Consider the following 22,905-nt stretch of genomic DNA (forward strand, 5'->3'; position numbering starts at 1 on the left):
GAATATCTCACAAAAAGAACTCATTATGTGCAGTTAGGCCAAAGTAAATCAACAGAACTACCTAATTGTTTTGGTGTACCACAAGGCAGTGTACTTGGAGCATTATTATTTATTATTTTCATCAATGATGTAAATTATGTTGAGGGTCTGGAATTTATTAGTCTTTTTGCAGATGACACATTAATTGTATGCAGTGGTGATGATATTGTGGAGGTTGTTAGAAGGATGCAGTGTTTGTTAAAAAGAATTGAGATATTTTTGGATGCTAACAAGTTAAAACTTAATGTGAGTAAAACAAAGTCAATGATAGTCTCTAGCCGATATAAATTAAATAATATAAGTATGGAAAATTTGAAACTAAAAGTTAATAATGAATGCATCAAATGGGTCAATGAAATTAAATATCTTGGATTTATACTGGATAACACACTCTCTCTGAAACCTCATTTTCAATATATTTGCAAGAAAATATCTAAAAAATTATTTTTCTTTAATAGAATTAGCAAAGATCTATCATTATTTTCAAGGATCACTGTATTTAGAAGTATAATTTAGCCCCATTTTGACTACTGTTCAAGAGCTTTATATTTAGGTGATAAGGATCAATTCAATCATTGCAAATTTTGTATAACAGAGGTATGAGAACAATTCTTCGATGCAATCGCTACACGCCAATTGAGATGATGTACTCTACTTTAGGTTGGTTTTCAGTTCAACAAAGGCTTTACTACCTTACTATGGTTTTCATTTTTAAATTAAAAAAAGGAATGCTGCCTGCATATTTTAATGAATATGTTACATTGAGGGGTCAAGTTCATTCATATACCATGAGAAATATTGAAGATTTTGATATTCAAAAAACTAATAAACATAGCACAATGACATCCCTGTTTTACAAATGTATGAATGAATTTAACCATCTTCCCCCCAGTGTTAAGAATGCACTGACAGCTCAAATTTTTAAAAAATTACTGAAGACATATCGTCGGCTTACTGCCAAAACCAACAACTCCATTTTTAAAATTTTGAGAGATCTACTTTTTAAACTTTAATTTGAAATTGAAGATCGACTGAATTTAAAAAATTATTTAAGAACTGAAAAATATTTTTGTCATATTTTTCAATTATTAAATCATTATTTAAATTCAGACGATTTTTCATTTCAAATTAAAGCTTAAAAGGTAGATTTCTCAAAACTTTTAAAAATGGAGTTAGTTGGTTTTGGCAGTAAGCCGACGATATATTTTACCTAGATAAAAAAAAATAATTTTTAATAAATCTGTATGTGTTGTATAATATTGCGTGTATTGTATATTGTATGTTACATTTAATTAAGCAAATTCATATTTAAATATTGTTAGTAGGAATTCTATTTCAATAAAGAATTTCAATTTTCCCTACATTCTAGCGATCAGTGCTCTTTTTGGTAGCTTATCCTCTCCCATTCTTATAAAACGTCTGGTCCATTACAATCTTTGTATTCTAATGAAGTCGGACAGGGGTGTTTCCTTATAAAGTTGATAAAGCTAGTTGTTGTACGACTTCTGAAGGTTCCATTTTCCTCACATTTCATAATATTCTCCTCAGTAATTTCCTTTCGAATGTGTTGAGTTTGTTTTTGGATGTTTCTTTCAAGGCTCATGCTTCACTGCCATAGCATGCTATTGGTCAAATTAAGGTTTTATAGATTCTCATCTTTGTATTTCGGTTTGGTGGCCACTTTTAGACAAAAATATATGGGAGAGGGCAAAATAAGCTGTGTTTGCCTGCGTCATTCTCTTCCATATTTCTTGATCTTTTGTTCCGTTGGCACATATTTTTACTGTGAGATATGTAAAGTTCTAAATGCAATATCTTTTATGGTCCAGCTACACACTAGGGTGGTGCGAAAAAAGTCAAGTTGATAATTCTGTGTTGCTTTAGTGCGGAAAAGTTGCGATTGGTAATTACAAGAAAAACAAAAAAGAATTATTCAAATCGGACTTTATCTTCCGATCCCGCAACAGGCCTAAAGATTATGAAAAAAATGAAATTTTACCTTTTTTTCCAAAAATTTTTATTTATCCTTCGTGTACGTTTTATTTATCGCTATAGTAAATTTTATTTACACTTTGCATGGTTGAGTGCTAATAAAAATTGTTTTACTCATTTAACGGATATTTTCCGACCCTGCAAAGTCAATGAAAATCTATAAAAATTTCAAATTTTTGATAGTTTTGAAAAATTAAAAAACATTTAGTTATCTCATTTTTTTGTTAAAATTGTGAAGCTCTTCGCTTGTTTAGATATTGTATGACAATATTTAAACAACCCAGATCTCAAAACGAGAGGGTGATTGCACCTCTAGCTCCACACGCACCCTTCTCTCCAACCGACCAACGAGTGTGTTTTTTACATTATTTACATGTGTACATTTCTTTTTCATCTGTTTGTGTCCAGCTCTCAAACATCAACTTTGCATTGTAAGAATTGCCAGATTGTAGAATCTGGCAGCATGGACCTTGATTTAAGTGTTGTCCTGATGCATCCATCTCTTGATTGAGGCCCACATACATAAGCATTAGACGAAGCTTCCGTGGCCAACTTTAGACACCGCTCATCAGCTGGCTTGTGGCAGGCATAGTTTTGTACATTCCGGTCTGACATGTCGCCTGATGTAATACAAGGAGTTATATCTTCATTTGAAACTTCGAGGAATCGGTGGAGAAGATAGTTTGGCAACATTCCAGTCTATTATTTTGGTTTAGTCCTGTGCTTCAAAATTTCAAGTAGTAGGGAGAAAGGAAACATATTAGAGAGCTAGGGCCAAGGAGAGTGTTAAAAGCTGGACAGACTAAAGCCAAGGGCAAAAGTACAGTAGAACCCTGATTATCCGGGTGCAGATTATCCGTGTTGCCGATTATCCGTGCTATGATTTTCTATTACTCAAATTGCGTTTTTGGGGTTTTATCAAATCACTTGACGGAAATTCTATATGACGAAAGAGAGACTCATAATAAAAGAGTTATTTTTTCTGTTATTGGTTATGGTAGGTACTATGTATGTGTATACGTACATATGTATTATAAATAAGAAATACATGTTCGGATTATCCGTGCCACCCTTCGGTCATGACGAGCACGGATAATCGGGGTTCTACTGTATTAGAAATTTCATCCCTCCTACTTCAAATTTTCAAGCACAGGAGAACACTGAAATAATAGACTGGAATGTTACAAAACCATCTTCTCCACCAGTTCTTCGAAGAGTTTCAAATGAAGATATATAACTTCTTGCATTACATCGGGACACATGCCAGACTGAAATGTACAAAACTATGCCAGCCACAAGCCAGCTGATGAGCGGTATCTAAAGGTGGCCACAGAAGCTTCATCTAATGCTTATGTATGTGGGCCTCAATCAAGAGATGGATGCATCAGGACAACACTTAAATCAATGTCAATGCTGCCAGATTCTACAAAGAAATCACAATGCAAAGTTGGTGTTTGAGAGCTAGACACAAACGGAAAAAAAAGAAATGTACATAATAATATGTAAATAATGTAAACAACACACTCATTGGTTCGTTGGAGAGAGGGGTGCATGTGGAGCTTGAACTGAACCACACCCTCGTTTTGAGTTCTGGGTTGTTTAAATGTTGTCATACAATATCTAAACAAGCGAAGAGCTTCACAATGTAACATAGAAATGAGATAACTAAATGTTTTTTAATTTATCAGAATCATCGAAAATTTCAAAATTTTTATAAATTTTGATTGACCTTCCGGGATCGGAATATATTCGTTAAATGCGTAAATCTATTTTTTTTATTACTCTACCATGCAAACTGTAAACAAATTTAACTATAGCGATAAATAAAACGTACACGAAGGATAAATAAAAATTTTTGGAAAAAAGGTAAAATTTCATTTTTTTCATAATCTTTAGGCCTGATGCGGGATCGGAAGATAAACTCCATTTGAACAATTCTTTTTTTGTTTTCCTTGTAATTTTTCCGCACTATAGCGACACGGAATTATCAACTTGACTTCATTCACACCACCCTACTACACACTACGTTTTACCTGTGATGCAGTTCAACACTGTACAGGTATGACGGCACTAAAAGAAGGAACACCATACATTGGCTACACATGAAAGCCACGTAAAAACTGGAGTGCTCCAATTTCAGTCTTTCGAGAGCTTGAGGAGAGTCAAGTACAGGCCATGCTTGGAGGCCTGTGCCCAATACTGTCTTGCTGTCAATACACATGCTCTTACCTATGCAAGCGAGTCACTACAGGTATGTTTTCAGACAAAACATAGTGTGTAGCCAGTGTATTACGTGTCTATTAATTTTTTTTATTTGTTTTTAAATACAATCTGTTTTAGTCCAATGACTATCAACTCCTAGTAGGTTTGTTACTAATAACTACACTAAGTCACTTATTTTCACTTAAAACCTAAAAACACTTTAAAACACTTATGTTCTAAATGGTAGTCTATTTATTTGTGTAGAGTTGTCCCATAAATTCACTGCTAATTCGTTGGGGTGCTTTTCCAGTCGTTTGAAATATTTATCACTACATTTGATGATCATCTGCTTCACTGTCTTGATCTTCAAGTCCAAGCGTTTGGAATAAACCACGGTGCATTTGTGATAGCACGAAGAACCTTGGATTGAAACCGCTCCAGTATTGCTAGGTTTTTTTTTTTTTTTTTTTTTTTTTTTGACTGAGGGGAACGCTCATAGCAGACTAGGGAAGGTGTCCCTAGTACTGTTGGACTCGGACAGGAGAGGAGAACACGCTAGGATGCATCAACCACATGTGATCAGTGCATCCCGCGTGCACCCCATAGCCAGCCGCCTACCAACTAAAACCACCCCCTTTTCCGACCCGGGATATCCCTGGACGGGCTCTGTAGAGAGCGATGCATGGGGATATCCCAAGCTGCCTGAAGAAGAAAAATGTCAGAAAATGTTCATGGCCATACTCCCACCTAGGAGCGGTAGGAGATGGGGAGGATCTAACCTACTGGTAAGTAGGGGTTGCGTTCATGTTTTTTTTTCTCTTCCCGCTACCTAAACGCGGTAGGGGAGAGGTAGTGTCTCTTCCTGCAGGTGACGGCCTTGCCTGAAAAATGCCTACCAGATGCGGCAGGGCTTCATTGGAGCACTCTCTGATCCTAGTAGGATCGAAAAAACCATGCAGGAAGAGATCAAAAGGATCATTGGGGGCGTCCCTTGAAGTAAGGGTCGCCTTTTTTACCGATATTTAATCTACTTTCATATTGTAAATTTTTTTTTTTTGCACACTTGTTCTATACCGTCCCTATTCTACACCATATAGGCATCACGTGCTTCTATACCCTAAAGAAACCTACCTTACCAAAACCGTTTTTTTTTTTAATTCCCATTCTGTTCCTGCCGTTCTAACACAGATTTCCGTTTAATGATGCGCGTCACGATCTCCACGAGGAACTCGAAGTCCGCCTTACTGCCTGTGGCGCGCTGCAGTATATTTTCCGGGTTTACGTCGGCTCCGAATCTGCCGTACAGCCTGGCCTGTTCGCCAGCGAACACGCCGCACCGGAAAACACAGTGCTCTGCGTCCTCCCTAACCGAACAGGCCCGGCACCGATCATCTTCCGCCTTCCCGATCCTATGGGTGAATGCCCGGAAGGACCCGTGCCCGGTCAAAAATTGCGTAAAGAAAAAATTCGTCCTCTTAAACTTGCAGGTATACCATGACTCTACATTTGGAATCAGTTTCTTAGTCCATTGGGCCTTAGTGATTTCCGCCTCCCATTCCTCCTGCCAGTCCGTCAACAGCCGTTGACGCGCCGTTGCCCTTACATCTGGTAAGTGGCCATGCCGATGCTCATACATGTAGACGCGTTCTCTGGCCAGGAGGTGGATGGGGGGGGCGCCCGCAATCACCTGTAGAGCCACGGTAGATGTGGTCTTATAAGCGCTGACCACGTTTAGAAGAGGTTTTCTCTGTGCCCTGTTTAGCATATCAATGTATTTACGATGACGCAGAACCCCGACCCAGACCGGGACCCCGTAGAGAAGAGTAGACTGTGCGACGTGCAGGTACAGTCTTCTCCGGGCGCTGCTCGGCCCTCCGATATTGGGTGTTATTTTCCGGAGAGCTGCGCTTTGCGCCTCGGCCTTCCCTACCACCCTTGTGAGGTGTTTGGTGAACCTCAGTCCCTTGTCGAGGTCTACGCCAAGATATTTGGCACAGAGACTCGGAGAGACCCTGTCATTTCCGAACCGAAAGGACAGGTCCGGCATCTCTCTAGGCCCCTTTAGGATGACCACCTCTGTTTTCGCACCCGCAAGTTCAAGATCGCTCGCCCGCATCCAGGCATCCACCCGTCTAAAACATTCTTCCGCGGTGCTCACGATCTCCCAATAGTAGTTGCTGGCTACCAGGATAGCCAGGTCGTCGGCGTACGCGACCGCGGTGCAATCACGTCCGAATCGTATCTTAAGGGCATCATCGTATAGGATGTTCCACAGCGTTGGGCCCAATACAGACCCCTGTGGAACACCCGCCGTCAACTTGATCTCGCCTCCCGTGAACGATACGAGTCTGTCGGACAGGTAACTCTTCACGATATTTATTAGGTAACTCGACAAATTGAGGGCCTCCATCCTACGGACTATATGTCCCCAATTTGCCGAGTTAAACGCGTTCTTTACATCAAACATAATGGTGACCGCCCATCTCCTCCAGGTGGTCCTCACCCCGTCCGTTATGAATTTAACAGCGTCTACCGCCGATCTGGCCCTCCTGAATCCAAATTGCCTATCAGAGATGGCGTTGGCGGCATCCAATTCCGCTTGTAGGCGGTTCTTTACTACGTTCTCGTAGAGTTTGCCTAGACTGTCAAGAAGGCAGATCGGTCGGTAAGCACTGGCCTCTTCCGGATTCTTTCCGGGTTTTGGGATTAAAACGAGGCGCGCCTTTTTCAAAACGTCTGGGAAGGACTGAGTCGCGAGGAGACGGGACATTATCCTCCTAACAAGCTCTGGCTGCGCAGCCACCAAGATCCTCACGGCCTCCGGCGGAACACGGTCCGGGCCCGGCGACTTGCCAACCTTGATCGCGTTTACTGCTAAGGCGAGTTCCATGGGAGTGACAGCTTCCGGATGCTCACACTCGGCGGGCACGAAGAACAGATCAGGCTTCCTGGGGAACAGGATGTCCGCGATTTCTCTTGTTCTCTCCTCGGTGAGTCTGTATGGGGTTTCGACCCGGAGGGTCTTAGTGGCGATGCGATAGGCCTCTCCCCATACATCCTCCTCGAGCGCATCACACAGATTCGTCCAGCACGTACGTTTGGACCTTCTAATCACCTTATTAAGCTCCTTCTTGGCCTGTCTGTACGTGTCCCTTGATTGAGGGGTTCTGTCCCTCTGTGCGATGCGTCTTAACCTGAAACAGATCTTACGAGTTTCTTGCACATCCTCGTTCCACCAATACGGGACCGTATACGGAACCAGACTGCGCCTCGTGCTCGCCGCATGCGCGCGTATCATGGCCCCTCTAAGGCCATCGAAGTCCCGGACCTCCTCGCGGAGATCCCTGACTCTACGTTCGAACGTTACCTTATCGAAGGTCACGACCTTTCTGCCGCCACCGATTGACCCTTTGGAGCCGATCTCGTAGGAGATATACTTGTGGAACGTGAAAAGATTGTCATCCAACACGTCCCACAAGGTGACCTTGCTGGCATACTTATTCGACACCAGCGTTACGTCGATATGGGTGCGCGAATCCCCCCTCTCGAAAGTATGTTTCCCGTTATTTACGGCGACCAAATCGAGAGCGGAGATCCACTCATTCCATACCTCTCCTCTACTGTCGTTCCTTGGGGAACCCCATAGAACGGATTTCGCATTGATGTCTCCAGCAATGACGAAATCCTTTTCCGCCGTAGCCATATCCACGATACTATCCACCTTATCCTGATACGTCGTCATGTTGACGTTAGGAGAGATGTAGCAGGCCACTATGGCCACATCAACGAGGTTGATCTTCACTACACCCTCCTTCCTTGTTATTTTTCTTATACCCAAGTTTTTATTGATAAGGTGGACAGCAACATCGCAGAGCGAATCCTGCACCCACCCAAACCTACTAGCAATATTCTTGTTGGGCTCCGGTACAATAACCATATCCGCCCCGATGTCCAAGGCCTTAGCATAGACCAAGTCGTGCGCCGTCTTGGCCCTTCCAACATTAACCTGGAGGATCCTGATACGCCCACCAGCAGTTGCCGCCATCGCGCTGGAGTAAGGAAGTTACCCGCCCAACAGTCCCGCAGGACCATATGCGAATGCGAACTCGATTTTTCAGAACAGAATGGGTCACCCCTATTCATCATTAATAGTGTTTACATTATCCTTACTATTGTCCTCGGAGACCTCCTGCGGCGGAGGGTCTACGATTGGCGCGCTTTCTGTGCTAGGTGTTATCGTGATTAAGGGGGGAGGCGGCGTGAAGGTGAGGAGTTCCTCGATTGTGGGGACGCTCTTCCGGGCGGTGGATGGTGTGGACGTGCTGGCTTCATCCTTGGTGGAGGTGGATGGTGTGGGCATCGCCTTTCTAGGCGGTTCCAACCCCGCCGTGACATCCTCCAGCAGCCGATCGAACTGTTCCATGATATTTTCACTTTCCGGGAAGGAGCTCCCGTGGAAAACCTCATCGTCCATCTTCTCTAATAACTCTGCCGATGGAAGTCGCGTCTGTCTACTCTGTTGTTCTTGGGTAGCCTCTTTCGAGTGTACCGTGTTCACCTCCATGGGCTTCTCTTGCTGCACTGTGGATTTGTTTCTTCTCACGGGGCGCTTCCTCTTCTGCGTCGGCGGTAAGTTCGTCATTTCGGGCTCCGCCGCCTTCGCCTTCTGCAGTGCTTCCCGGAAGGCTGGGCACCTCCCGCTGCCTATTCGGTGGGGTTGTTCGCAAATCACACAATGCTCTTCCTCCTTGCATGCTTCGAAGATGTGACCTCTGCCGCCGCAGTTTTGGCAGCACCCCGTGCGGTCTGGCCCGTCACACTTATCCGTCTCGTGGAGGTAACTCCAGCACTTCTGGCACCTCTTGACTACGTGCCTCTTTTCGATGTCGCACCGAGCGAGTCCTATCTTAATATGTCCAATGTTCATCAGGCGGTCTGCCGCTGCCTGGCTCAGCACTACTGTCGCGGCCTTTGTGCTGTTCCTCATAGGCCTTATTTGTCTGATAATGAAGGTAGGTTCCCAGGAGCCTACCTCCATTGCGATTGCGTCTTTTATGTGCTGTTCCTCGGTGTTATCAGTCATCCCTCTTATGTGGATGACTGTCTGTCTTTCCGTACCAATTAATTTGGCAGCCATTCCTCCTTCACTGCCTACTATGGCACCCCTTATCGCATTTGCCGCTCCCTGATCCTTGTCCAACGTGATGAGAAGATTCCCATCACGCGTGCTCCTGAGGCTACGGATCGCCCCCTTAGCCTCGGAGCTCCCTACCGCCTTTTCCACCCCCCTCAGCAATTGGGAGTATGAGGTATCCTTTTTTGAGACTATGAAGCCGTACGTCTGCCGGTCCTTTCTGGTCGCTGTTGTATGGATTTGTACTCTACCGACATCCGTACTGGCGAAAATCGCCTCTGCCATCTTCCTCATCTCCTTCACCTCCATGTAGCTAAGGTGATGGAGTGCAATTGTGTCCCCTGGGGCCGCCTCCTCCCTAACCTGTTCCAAAACGGTCCAGATGTCTTCTGGGGTCTTCGCATTGGCTTTGATGATCTTTTCCTCTGTGGTCCTCCTCTCCCCGTCTATCCTGACCGTAAAGGTATTCTCCATTACCTCAAAGTCTCCCTTGAGGGTGGAGAGGGCCGGGTATCTATCCCTGAATAATCTTTGTATAGATTGCGTCATCGTAGGGTCATTCGCTTCAGGGACCACCACCTTTATTTTGCACCCCGAGTCTAATGGATTTTGTACCACTATGTTCGTCTTCCTAAAGATGCTCTCGGTCCAGTCGAACCGAGAGCACCTCGAGAAGTCCTCGTAACTTCGTATATCCTCCATATTCTTCATTTTGACCGCCCCAGGCGGTCCATGCCAGGCATCCGTCTGGGTACTTATTTCCCGCGTCCCCGTCTCCACCTGAGTCTCCGTGTTGACCATCATTTTCTCTACTGGAAGCATGGCATGCTTGTTCAGCCATATTTTCACAAGGTCCATCTTCTGCATGGAGTGACGCTTCACTAGGTTCTTGATAAGATCTGTCACCGGTTTCGGTGTCCTATGGTCTCTGACAGCGCTTTCACATTTGTATAGGATACCGGAGATTTCCTCAAGGTAGTCGATTAGCTCGACTGCCTCGTAACATGTTCTCTTTTTATAAATACTATCCTCTGCGGTAGCTTCCTCTCTTTCCTTTCTCTTCAAAATTAGTCCCAAAGGATCTTCGATAGAGTTCCTCCGGTATAGGCCTCGATTCCTTCCAGATTTGTCGCCCTGGTTGCCCGCGATTTTTAAGTTTTGTGACGAATACATATAGATCCCACGAGTAGCTAGGGAAACGCGTTTCGACCACCACAGAGCCCCGCATGTGCTGGCAAGGCTACGATACAACGGGGTTTCGCCAGGTGCCCCGAGGGAACCGTTCGTGGCCACGTATCGTGTGGTCATGCATCCTTCGGCACGGTGTCCCACACCTTGGATTCCGGATTTTTTCCCGCTGGTTTACTCCATCGGATTTTTACAGGTTTACTCCTGGGGGGGGGGGGGGTAGGGAGGTAAGTGGAGGGATAGTGGATGTGGGACAGGGATGTGATCAGGAATCAGCCACTCGCGCTCGGATAAGTCGTCTCACAGAAGATGAGAAAAAGTTTGTTGGGGGGGGGGGCGACATGATATGGGTTTAGCGTGGCCCTAGGAACAGGGTAGGGAATTTATAATAGCTGAAGGCGAAAGGCGCAGCAACTGTTCGCCTCAGTTGCTGCGCCTTTTAGCGTCCAATGGCGGTGTCCGGCGCTGACCCGGTGCACAGACACTGGACGCTGAGACTGTGTTTGGTTTCACTGGTCGTGCTCCCCTTACATATTAAGGGACCAAGACCAATTACTCAGCCCTCCCACCGGCGGCAAGGAAAAATTACAGTCTCAGGGAGGGAGTATTGCTAGGTGGCTGTCTGCTGCAGTTCCCCACAGTTCAATCCCGTATGTCCAGATGGGCCGGATGATTGCTTTATACACTAATATTTTGTTAGATAGACATAAGGTGGATTTTTGGCCGAGTAACCAGTAGTGTTTTTTGTATTTTATTCCTAATTGCTTCCTCTTCGTCCAGATGTGTGTTCTCCATGTTAGCCCCTTGTCAAGGTGTAATCCGAGATATTTTACAGTATCATTTTTAGGAATATTCTTGTTATGCATTAGGATATTCAGTGTTTCTTTGTTACATTTAGTGAATACTATGTTAACTGATTTTGTTTCGTTGATCTTTATCTTCCATTTCTTAGCCCATATTTCAACTAGATGTATGTTTTGTTGCAATATTTCAGCTGCCTGTATGGGATCTGGATTTTTTACCAGAATTGCAGTGTCATCTGCGAATGTTGCGATTGTAGATTCTTCTCCAGGGGAAATCAGCTGTAAAGATTGTGTAGAGAATTGATCCCAAGACGCTGCCTTGCGGGACCCCAGCGTTTATGTCGTGAATTTCAGACACACTTTCTTCGTATCTTGTGTAAAATGGCCTTTCTTCAAAATATGATTTTAGTATTGTATATAGCGGCTGAGAGATTTCTTTCTTCAATTTGAATAACAATCCTGGATGCCAGACCTTGTCAAATGCTTGACTTACATCCAGGAAAATGGCATTGCAATAGCTCTTTTCCTGGAAGGCTGATTGTATCTTTTCTACCACCCTACAAATAATTGGTAATAAGCTAATGGGTCGGTAGGATATAATCTCATGTGGAGGTTTTCCTGGTTTTGCAATCGTTATTATTTCTGCTAACTTCCATTGTGCAGGATCTATCATCATTGTGTCTATTAATAAATTTAACTTTCATTGCACATTGCATATTAATTTAGTCATTTAATGGAAAAATTTTTTACATTCTAGTACTACTAACGACTCAATACATTATACATTTATAATGCATTAATTACCACAAATTATTTATGGAAATAAATTTGAAAGTTCTTGAAATCTTTGATGCTAAAAATTACCCCACTATTTTCAAATAATTCTTAAGCAGTACCTTTACTTCCATATCCATCAACTCATTTTTCGTCATCGATATGTGAGGTATGAATGATACAGTGGAATCAAGGATAACACGTAAACCTTTATCTTGTGTTACATACTCTAAATGACGACCTTTTATAGTATAGATAGATGGTTCGTGGGGTTTCTACTACAACTAAAGACCATTAACCGGCACTTTTTAAAATTTAGTTCCATACCATTTATTTCACACCAGTGGCTCAAATCTGCTTGTAGGTCATGGTGATCATAGATATTCTATGATCTAACTACCCATTGTAGTAACAACATACTCGACTCTTATAAATCCCATAATTTTCTCCTAATATTAATTGATGTAATTGTAATAATCACATACTGCATAATTTCCAGTACTGATTTGAATACAAATGGACAACAAGAAGTTAAAAACACCTTTTTTAATGATGGTTCCTTCCTCAATCAGTTCAAGCAGATGAAAGAGGCCAAAAAGACAGATTCCAAACTCAAGTATTATGGAAGCAGTAAATTGAAAGGAAAAATTGAGAAATCTTCTAGGTAAGAAAATTCTTTACTATTATTTGAATAAGAGATCTATGAATCTGAAATATATTTCAATGGATATACACTAATCCAAGAAATTAACACACCACCTTAAAAATGAGTAATTTTTGATGTCTCGAATTTCCTAAACCTGTCATCCGCTTTAAGTGATTTTTTTAATATGTTATAGCCTTATTCTTTAACAATATCTCTGTAGAAATATTGTTGCTAGACAGGTAAATTGTCATTGTATACCGGGTGTACCAATCAAACTGTGTTTTTTTCTCAAAGTTGTGGAACACAACATTCCACACTCTGTGGAATATTCTAGCATTTATAAAATACTGACACTAAAACCCAACTATTGGCAACTATAGCCTCAGATTTTCTTGAAATTCTGTTTTTTGATTCAATGTTGAAATTAATCATTTGAATGAAAAGAAGGCACCAGGCACTGATCTCATAACAGCAACAATGCTAAAACAACTTCCTAAAAAAGGTATAATGAAATTATTGTACATATTAAATGCAATCTTAAGACTTAATTATTGGCCTATATCACTAAAAATTGCCCAAGTAATTATGATACCGAAACCTGGTAAAGCTTTAACGGATGTTTCATCATACCACCCAATAAGTCTACTGCCAATAATGTCAAAACTTCTTGAAAAGCTGTTACTTAAAAGAATTATGAGCGACCTAGAATTCGAAAACTGGATCCCAGAACACCAATTTGGATTCCGGCAAGGTCATTCTACAGTGCAACAATGCCATTGCATATCAAATGTAATTAATAGAGCTTTGGACAATAAACAGTATTGCACAGCAGCCTTTCTGGACATCAGCCAAGCATTTGATAAGGTATGGCACCCAGGATTACTCAAAATATCCCTATTTAAAATTTATAAATCAAAAAATCCCTACCCAACAAATACTTTGACTTATTAAAATCAAATTAGAATCAAATGACTAAAGTGGAGGATGAACTATCAAACCGTAACAAAATTCAATCAGGAGTCCCACAAGGTAGTATATTGGGTCCACTTCTTTATGTACTGTACACATCCGATTTACCAACCTCTCCACAAACCACCATTGGAAGTTTCGCTGATGACACAGCAATATTTGCAACTGAAGAGGATCCAAGAGCTGCAGTATTAAAACTTCAAGAACACCTAGACCAAATTGGACAGTGGTTAAAGAAATGGAAGATAAAAGCTAATGAAACTAAGTCAACACATAACTTTCACACTAAGGAAAGACCAATGCCCAAATATTAGCCTTAATCAAGTCAACATACCACAACAGAATATCGTCAAATACCTCGTTCAAAGAAGAAGAAACAAATTGAGTTGAGAGTGAAAGAAATTAATTGGCTTATAGGTAGAAAATCTCGACTCTCAATTGAGAACAAACTGCTGATTTATAAAACAGTCATCAAACCTATATGGACGTACGGTATAGAACTATGGAGTTGAGCCAGCAAATCAAACACAAAAATTATCCAAAGAACTCAATCAAAAATTCTACGCACCATCGCAAATGCCCTGTGGTATATTTCCAACCAAACCCTTCATACAGACCTAAACATCCCGTTAGTCAGCACAGTAATTCAAGAAAGAGCCAACAGACACCACGAGAAATTGGAAGGCCACCCAAACCAATTAATATTACCATTACTGCAGCCACTAAACAACAGAAGATTGTGAAGATTATGGCCCATAGATCTTCGCTGAAACTGAGGTGAAACCGCTGGGTGATGTACCTCATAACGCCATTTTAGTGTACAATACTTGTTATCAAATTAACTCATAGAATATGTAATTCTGATTGTTAATAAATGCTTACAAAAAAAAATGTTGGATAATAAAAAAGTTGGGTACTTTAACAACTAGCCATGTTTTTCATCAATACAGGGTGTGCGACAAACTTTAAAGGGTAATTCCATTATGAAAAAGAAATGTCAGTTTGCTCTATAAACATGTGTCCGCAAACGCTTTTGTTTCCCAGATACGGGGTGTTGAAATTTTTCTTACAAACTGACGATTTATTTATTGCTCTAAAACCGGTTGAGATATGCAAATGAAATTTGGTAGGTTTTAGGAGGTAATTATTGCGCATTTTTTGACTATTAAGAATTTTTTATATTCACCATTGGCGTGCATACAGGTAATATGATCCATATGCGCACTAATGGATAATATAAAATTCTTAGTTGTATGTCAAGCAAGGCGCAATAACTACCTCTTAAAACCTACCAAATTTCAATTGCATATCTCAACCGGTTTTAGAGCAATAAATAAATCGTCAGTTTGTACAGTAAAACCAATTTGTCTGCAACCGTGAGGAGAAGAGATAACAGACGTTCGTTTCAAGTGACCTTGACGGTTTTTGTTAACTATGTTTACCTGTAAGAAAAATTTTAACATCCCGTATCTTGGAAACGAAGCTTTTGTGCCTTGCGGACATATGTTTATAAAGCAAATATTCCACAGGGTGGTGCGAACTTTGAGAAAAAAACACAGTTTGATTAGTACATCCGGTATACAGTGACAATTTACCTGTCTAGCAACAATTTTATTTTAGCAATATTGTTAAAGAATAAGGCTATAACATATTAAAAAATCACTTAAATCGGATAACAGGTTTAGGAAATTCGGGACATCAAAAATTACCAATTTTTAACGTGGTGTGTTTATTTCTTGGAGAAGTGTATAACTGATGCTTCAGTTACTGTAATATAATGAATATTATTGTTCATTTAATGATTTCTGTCAGGTTGTTACAGCTTTTGATTTCTTAATGTTTACTTAAATTGCACTTAAATATTATTAAAGTAATAAACTAGAATATAATAATAATTATAAATAATATATTTTAGCGATGATAGAAATAAATTGGATAGGCAGAGTAGTCATCATCGTTCACCATCTCCTAAGGATCGCCAACCAAAAAGAGTCTCTCGTTTTGATAAACTATCAAATTTTGAACCAAAAATAACTATAAGTACTGCCTTTAGTTCAGCACTTGCTCAAGCTCAAGCGCAAGAGCCCCAACAGCCGACTTATGAAATCACTTCCATTAACATTAGTACCCAAGATGTAACAGGCCAGCCTCTCTTAAAGAATGTACTACCAGCACAAACTGTCACTTTTCAAACTATTCCAGAACAAACTGCCATTACGGAAACTGTAATATCTGCATCACCCGTGCTCCTTAACATTCCTCCCCCACAATTAGTGCAGGGGTCCAATACTTTGGTTTTAAGTCAAGCTCCACCTACGCAGAATGTTTTAGTCTCTGCTCCGATTCTTACAACTGTCAATTTGCCTCCATCTTTAGTTACAGCAAATTTAACCCCAGTACCAGCTCCGTGTGGTGTATCTACAGTGGAATTAGCAAACATACCTCCTCCAAATCCTATACAAATTCAAAATATTCCCCAACCGGAACCTTTAAATGCTCTAACTATACCACAACCAGCCCCTATTCAAGTTCAGAATATACCTACTCCTACTTCCTTACATTTGAATAAAATTCCAACACCAAAACCTTTAGACCTATTATCAATTCCAACACCTTGTGAAGATGGTGGTATACCTGCAGATTTTTTGAAAAATATTCCACCTCCAAATAAGTCCATACCTCCTCCACTAATACACGAAAACCAAATCCTCCTTCAACAATCTCATACTGGCACAGCTACCATCACAGTCCCCTCAACACAAAATGTTCTTATTCACACTATACCACAATCGAATTCATTAGATTCAGTACAACCTGCCTTTTCTTCTGTTACTGTTGCCCTACCTGTCGTGGTGGGCCAAGTAACAACAGCCCCTGCAGTACCCAACAATATTCCTTCTTTGATGGCTCAGCCTGTCTTGCCGCCTCCTGGTATGGTGAACGTCAATGTAACGTGCCCTCCTCCGTTGTTTAATGCTCCCCAGGTTCAAACTTTTCTTAATCAGCCACCACCAATGGCCAATCAAATGCCTGTTTTGAACATACCACCTCCAGGAAGTATTCAGATGTTGGAGCCGGTTCATCTATTTAAGGACATTACTACAGGTAAGGCATCAATAAAAATACTCAATTTTACACTTTATTGAAATATTTTGAATGTATAGACACATTATAATGCATTCACATAAGAAAATAAAACATTCTAACAGACGTTTTTGCAAAGCCTAATTGTTAGAATGTATTTCGAACAAACTAATAATTACCATTAATAAAAAAGAAAAGTTTACTCTGTAAGAAGTATGTTAGAATTGTTGTAGTTCATTTATAATACTTTATGAATTCTTTTAGTCAATATGGTTAAATTCTTCTTCTTGTGTTCAACTGCTCGAAAAAGGCACGTGGTCGTCAGTCGTCATATTGAACCAATACCCCAGGCTGTGGGTGAAAAAACGTGATATAATTCAGGAATTTTTGAAACCAATCAGGTGTTGTAAAGGACGATGCCAGGAATAACTTCTACTAAAATGTGACCAAAAATATTGTGAGCTTTTTTGTTTATTGCGATTTTCATTTGTTAAATTTGCAATTTTTAAAGATTTTTAATTTTGCAGCTTAGGATATTGATTTTAGAGAAAAACTTTTTAATAGAAAGTTGTAGTAAATTAAAAAAACCTACAATTTGAGCTATGGTAAGTTTAATTTTGTTTATTGGTTATTGCAAAACAGCCTGCGGAAAGTCCAAAATGACCGTTTTTTACAATTGCGTTATTTATTGTACAAATAATTTTTTTATTTTTTAAAGCTTTAAAATGAAGATCTTTCAATTCCAAACATAAAAAAATTGTAAAGCCGGATTAACGAATTTGTTGCTTAGATATTATAAATTGTTTATCCCAAGAGGTCAAATGTCGAAGGCTATAACTTTTTGAAAAACAATCGTAGAGAGTTGGTGAAACATCCAATCTCCTTCTAAAGAGTTGCATTTTCATATTCTGATGTAAATAAATGCGTAAAACATTTTTAAACCCCTAATTTTTGGGTTTGAACATAAGGGGGCAAATTTCGTTATAAACATTTAGAGCTGAAGCGGCCCTGTACATCCTATGAGTTTCTAACTTACAGATTATTATTGCTGAAGACGAAACTAAGATTTATAAAAAAAATAAAAATTTTCTACAACCAACTGAAGCCGAGATAATTGTTTCTTTTTTCTTAAACCGTAATGCCTTTATTTATAACAATTAAGAAGTTATTTTACAGTCATTGACTAAAGAAAGACTTATATTATCTTAAAATAAAAATTATTATAAAATATAAATACATTTAATTATTAAAAATTATTTTAAAAATCGGTGCTTTTGCGAGCGGCCGAATTTTGCAAATCGCCAGGCTCGCTTCAAATCCGCACGCTCGGAAAATTTTTACTTAACTTTTTTTTTACTTAACGAAAACAATTTAATAATATTGCCATTATAATATACAGTCTATTTACCACTGTATTTGTTTTTCTTGATAAACTTTTATATGTGAAATCTCATTTCTGAAGAAATAATATTACAAAAATGATACATATATATGAAATATGTAATTATATTTTTAATTTTTTTATTGTTATATAAATATAATAATAATAATGTTACTTCTTATTATACAATATAAAACTTTTTCTTCTTGTAGTGACTATCCGTTTTGGATGTTGGCGACCATCATGGCAATTTGGCAAACCCCATTTGGAAACTGAGAACCAGGAAGGCGAAGGATTACCTTGCTAGAAAATTTACGTACGTCGTTCAACACAACAACTACAAATCTTTTTAGAGCAGCAGTACCGATTTAGTGTGCAAGTACAGATTGCCATGATGGTCGCCAACATCCATAACGGATAGTCACTACAAGAAGAAAAAGTTTTATATTGTTTAATAAGAGTTAACATTATTATTATTATATTTATATAACAATGAAAAAATTAAAAACATAGTTATATATTTCATATATATGTATCATTTTTGTAATATTATTTCTTCAAAAATGAGATTTTACATATAAAAGTTTATCAAGAAAAACAAATACAGTGGTAAATAGACTGTATATTATAATGGTAATATTATTAAATTGTTTTCGGTCAAAATTTAATACAAGTTACGTAAAAATTTTCCGAGCGCGCGGATTTGAAGCGAGCCGGTCGATTTGCAAAATTCGGCCGCTCGCAAAAGCACTGATTTTAAAAATAATTTTTAATAATTAAATGTAACTATATTTTATAATAATTTTTATTTTAAGATAATATAAGTCTTTCTTTAGTCAATGACTGTAAAATAATTTCTTAATTGTTATAAATAAAAGCATTACGATTTAAGAAAAAAGAAACAATTATCTCGGCTTCAGTTGATTGTAGAAAATTTTTATTTTTTTATAAATCTTAGTTTCGTCTTCAGCAACAATAATCTGCAAGTTAGAAACTCATAGGATGTACAGGGCCGCTTCAGCTCTAAATGTTTATAACGAAATTTGCCCCCTTATTTTCAAACCCAACATTTAGCTCGGTTTCAGTTGGTCGTAAAATTTTTTTATTCTTTTATAAATCTTCGTTTTGTCTTCAGCAACAATAATCTGTAAGTTAAAAACTCATAGGATGTACAGGGCCGCTTCAGCTCTAAATGTTTATAACGAAATTTGCCCCCTTATTTTCAAACCCAAAAATTAGAGGTTTAAAAATGTTTTGCGCATTTATTTACATCAGAATATGAAAATATAACTGTTTAGAAGGAGATTGGATGTTTCACCAACTCTCTACGTTTTTATTTCAAAAAGTTATAGCCTTCGACATTTGACCTCTTGGGATAAACAATTTATAATATCTAATCAACAAATTCGTTAATCCGGCCTTACAATTTTTTTATGTTTGGAATTGAAAGATCTTCATTTTAAAGCTTTAAAAAATAAAAAAAAATATTTGTACAATAAATATCGCAATTGTAAAAACCGGCCATTTTGGACCTTTCGCAGGCTGTTTTCCAATAACCAATAAACGAAATTAAACTTACCATAGCTCAAATTGTAGGTTTTTTAATTTACTACAACTGTCTATTAAAAAGTTTTTCTTTAGAATCAATATCCTAAGCTGCAAAATGAAAAATCTTTAAAAATTGCAAATTTAACAAATGAAAATCGCAATAAAAAGAAAAGCTTACAATATTTTTGGTCACATTTTAGTAGAAGGTACTCCTGGCATCGTCCTTTACAACACCTGATAGGTTTCAAAAATTCCTGAATTATATCCTGAAATCGACCTATTTTTCACCCACAGCCTGGAGTACAAGTTCATATAGTCCACAGTATATCGTCCTTTTTGGAAGATGATTACAAAAGTCTTAAAAATGGTTTTAACTGCTTCGTTTGAGCGAGTCTACCACTTTCTGAAAAATTTCAGAGTGCAGATTGGACGCGTTTCCGCACTCCCCACGCCTAAACCTATAGCTCTAGCGCGGTTAGGTTTTGTTATTGCAAAACTATAAAAATTTTAATTTTAATCAAAAGATTATACAGGGTGTTAGTAAATAAGTATGAAAAACTTTAAGGGGTATTAAAAAGGGTAACTTTTAACTACATGAAAAAATAATGACAGTTTGCTCTGTAAACGTATGTCCGCAAATGTTTCGTTTCCAAGATACGGGGTGTTGAAATTTTTTTTCAACCTGCGAATTTTTTTATTGCTCTAAGACCTTTTAAGCTATAAAAATTAAATTTGGTGGGTTTCAAGAGGTAGTAATTGCGCATTTTTTGGCAAACAAATAACAATTTTATATTCATCATTGGCGCGCCTATGGGTAATGGTCTGAATTTTTTTAAAGAAAAAAATAGTACGCCACTGGGATATTTTAAATTAAAAATTATTTTTGTATTCCACGTTTAATTTATGATAAAGAATTTTTCCTGTCTTTTTTTCATATGGTGCACCGTTTTTATGCAAAAAAATAAAACATCTTCGCGGGTATTTTTCATTTCGTAATACATTATCAAGAACTCTCCAATATAATAATGCCAAACTAGAACAATAACAGAAAATATTTCTAAAAAGATTTGAACTATGTGCAAGGCTACAACAAATGTTCAAAATTACCTCCTTTAAAGGTGACAGAGTAATTCTATATTCACCATTGGCGCGCGCACTTTTAAAGAAAAAAATAGTACGCCACTGAAATATGTCAAATTAAAAATCATTTTTGAATTCCTCGTTCAATTTACGAAAAAAAAATCGTTTTTGTCTTTTTTTCATATGAGGCGCCGTTTTTATGCACAAAAATAAAATCTCTTAACGTTTACAAAGTATTTGAAATAAGTTTCTATGCATATGGAATCTACCTCGAATAATTTGTAAGCGTTAAGATGTTTTATTTTTTTCTATAAAAACGACGCCGCATATGAAAAAAAGACAAGAATGATTTTTTGTCGTAAATTGAACGAGGAATTCAAGAATGATGTTTAATTTGACGTTTCTCAGAGACGTACTATTTTTTTTCTTTAACAAATTCAGACCATTACCTGCACGGATGCCAATAGTGAATATAAAATTATTCTGTCACCTTTAAAGCAGGTAATTTTGAACATTTGTTGTAGCTTTGCACCTAGTTAAAATCTTTTTAGTAATATGTTCTGTTATTGTTCTACTTTTTTATAGGATAGTTGGTATTTGGGAGAGTTCTTGATAATGTATTAAGAAATGAAAAATACGCTCGAAGATGTTTTATTTTATCGCACAAAAAAGGTGCACCATAGGAAAAAAATACAAGAAAGGTTCTTTTTCATAAATTAAACGTGGAATACAAAAATAATTTTTAATTTGAAATATCTCAGTGGCGTACCATTTTTTCTTTAAAAAAATTTAGACCATTACCCGTAGGCGCGCCAATGATGAATATAAAATTGATATTTGTTTGCTAAAAAATGCGCAATAACTACCTCTTGAAACCCACCAAATTTAATTTTCATATCTCAACCGGTCTTAGAGCAATAGAAAAATTGGCAGTTTGAAATAAAAATTGTAACACCCTGTATCTCGGAAACAAAGCATCTACGGACATACGTTTATAGAGCAAACTGCCATTATTTTTTCATGTAGAATTATCCCTTAAAGTTTTTCATACTTATTTACTAACATCCTGTATACGTTAAAATAAAATAAATTATTTTTGTCGGACAAAAAAGAGGGCGCGTTAATTGAGTCCGACACCCGCAAGATGTGACTTTTTGAGTGTTATTACAAAACTCCTAATTTTCAATTGAAAGTACCTATACTTAATTAATAAAGATTTTCGATATCTTGTCACTCAAATTTACAGCCTCGATTCATTAGTTTTAGTTCGACAACGTAAATATGTTAATTACGTGGGACGCGAAAACGCGTCCAACCTGCACTATGAATTTTTTCCGGAAGTGGTAGACTCACTCAAACGAAGCAGTTATAATAATTTTTAAGACTTTTGTAATCATTTTCCAAAAAGAACGATGTACTGTGGACTATTAGGTTATGTGCTTCTTACCAAAAACTTCGCATTCAATAGCTAACTGTTAAGGGATTTCTCTTTCGATGCCAAATTAGGGGAACTGCAAATTTAAGATTATTGGAAGCTATTGGACGATGTTGTGAATAACCTTTTATTCTGGCAATACATCTACAGTTTATCCTTGAAAAACACCATCTTTTGCACTTTTTATGTAGACCTTTCTCTGCGGTATAAGGTACTCACTCCGTGCTTGACCATGGTGAGGATAAACAAAACTATGCCAGCGTCCGTAGCGGCGAAATATGACAATTTTGGCGAATTTTTGTTATGCCAGTGTCATTATGTTCGTTCGCGGACCCTGTCGGTGACTTTTAGTCCACGACAACGCATGCGAACTTTAATTCCATATTATATTTATTTAATGTATTATCGTCTATTGATAAATATACCAGTGTATTAATAATTAATTAATAATATTAATTAATAGTAAATATACCTTGTAATCTTTTTCCCATAGGCATTTTTCAGTGCGTCACAGTTTTTCAATTTCTTTCTAACGCATTAAATTGTATGTGACAGAAAAAAAGGCACGTCCGAGATTACAGACATTTATAACATTTATTTTAGTTGTCGATAGATGGCGCTATAATCGAA

At 38.4% G+C, this 22,905-nt stretch overlaps 1 protein-coding gene across 2 annotated transcripts in view; it reads left to right on the forward strand.

Moving 5' to 3' along the window:
- The window catches only part of LOC114325103 (uncharacterized), a 78,431-nt gene that overhangs the window by 1,719 nt on the left and 53,807 nt on the right, over window positions 1–22,905 (forward strand). For both annotated transcript variants that reach the window (XM_028273043.2, XM_028273041.2), the window contains exons 2-3: window positions 12,632–12,796; window positions 15,663–16,852. In XM_028273043.2, the coding sequence (XP_028128844.1) occupies window positions 12,632–12,796; window positions 15,663–16,852 (1,355 nt within the window). The remainder of the gene's footprint in view (window positions 1–12,631; window positions 12,797–15,662; window positions 16,853–22,905) is intronic.

This window comes from Diabrotica virgifera, chromosome 5 (genome assembly GCF_917563875.1).
Source record: "Diabrotica virgifera virgifera chromosome 5, PGI_DIABVI_V3a".
In the NCBI taxonomy this organism is placed as follows: domain Eukaryota; kingdom Metazoa; phylum Arthropoda; class Insecta; order Coleoptera; family Chrysomelidae; genus Diabrotica; species Diabrotica virgifera.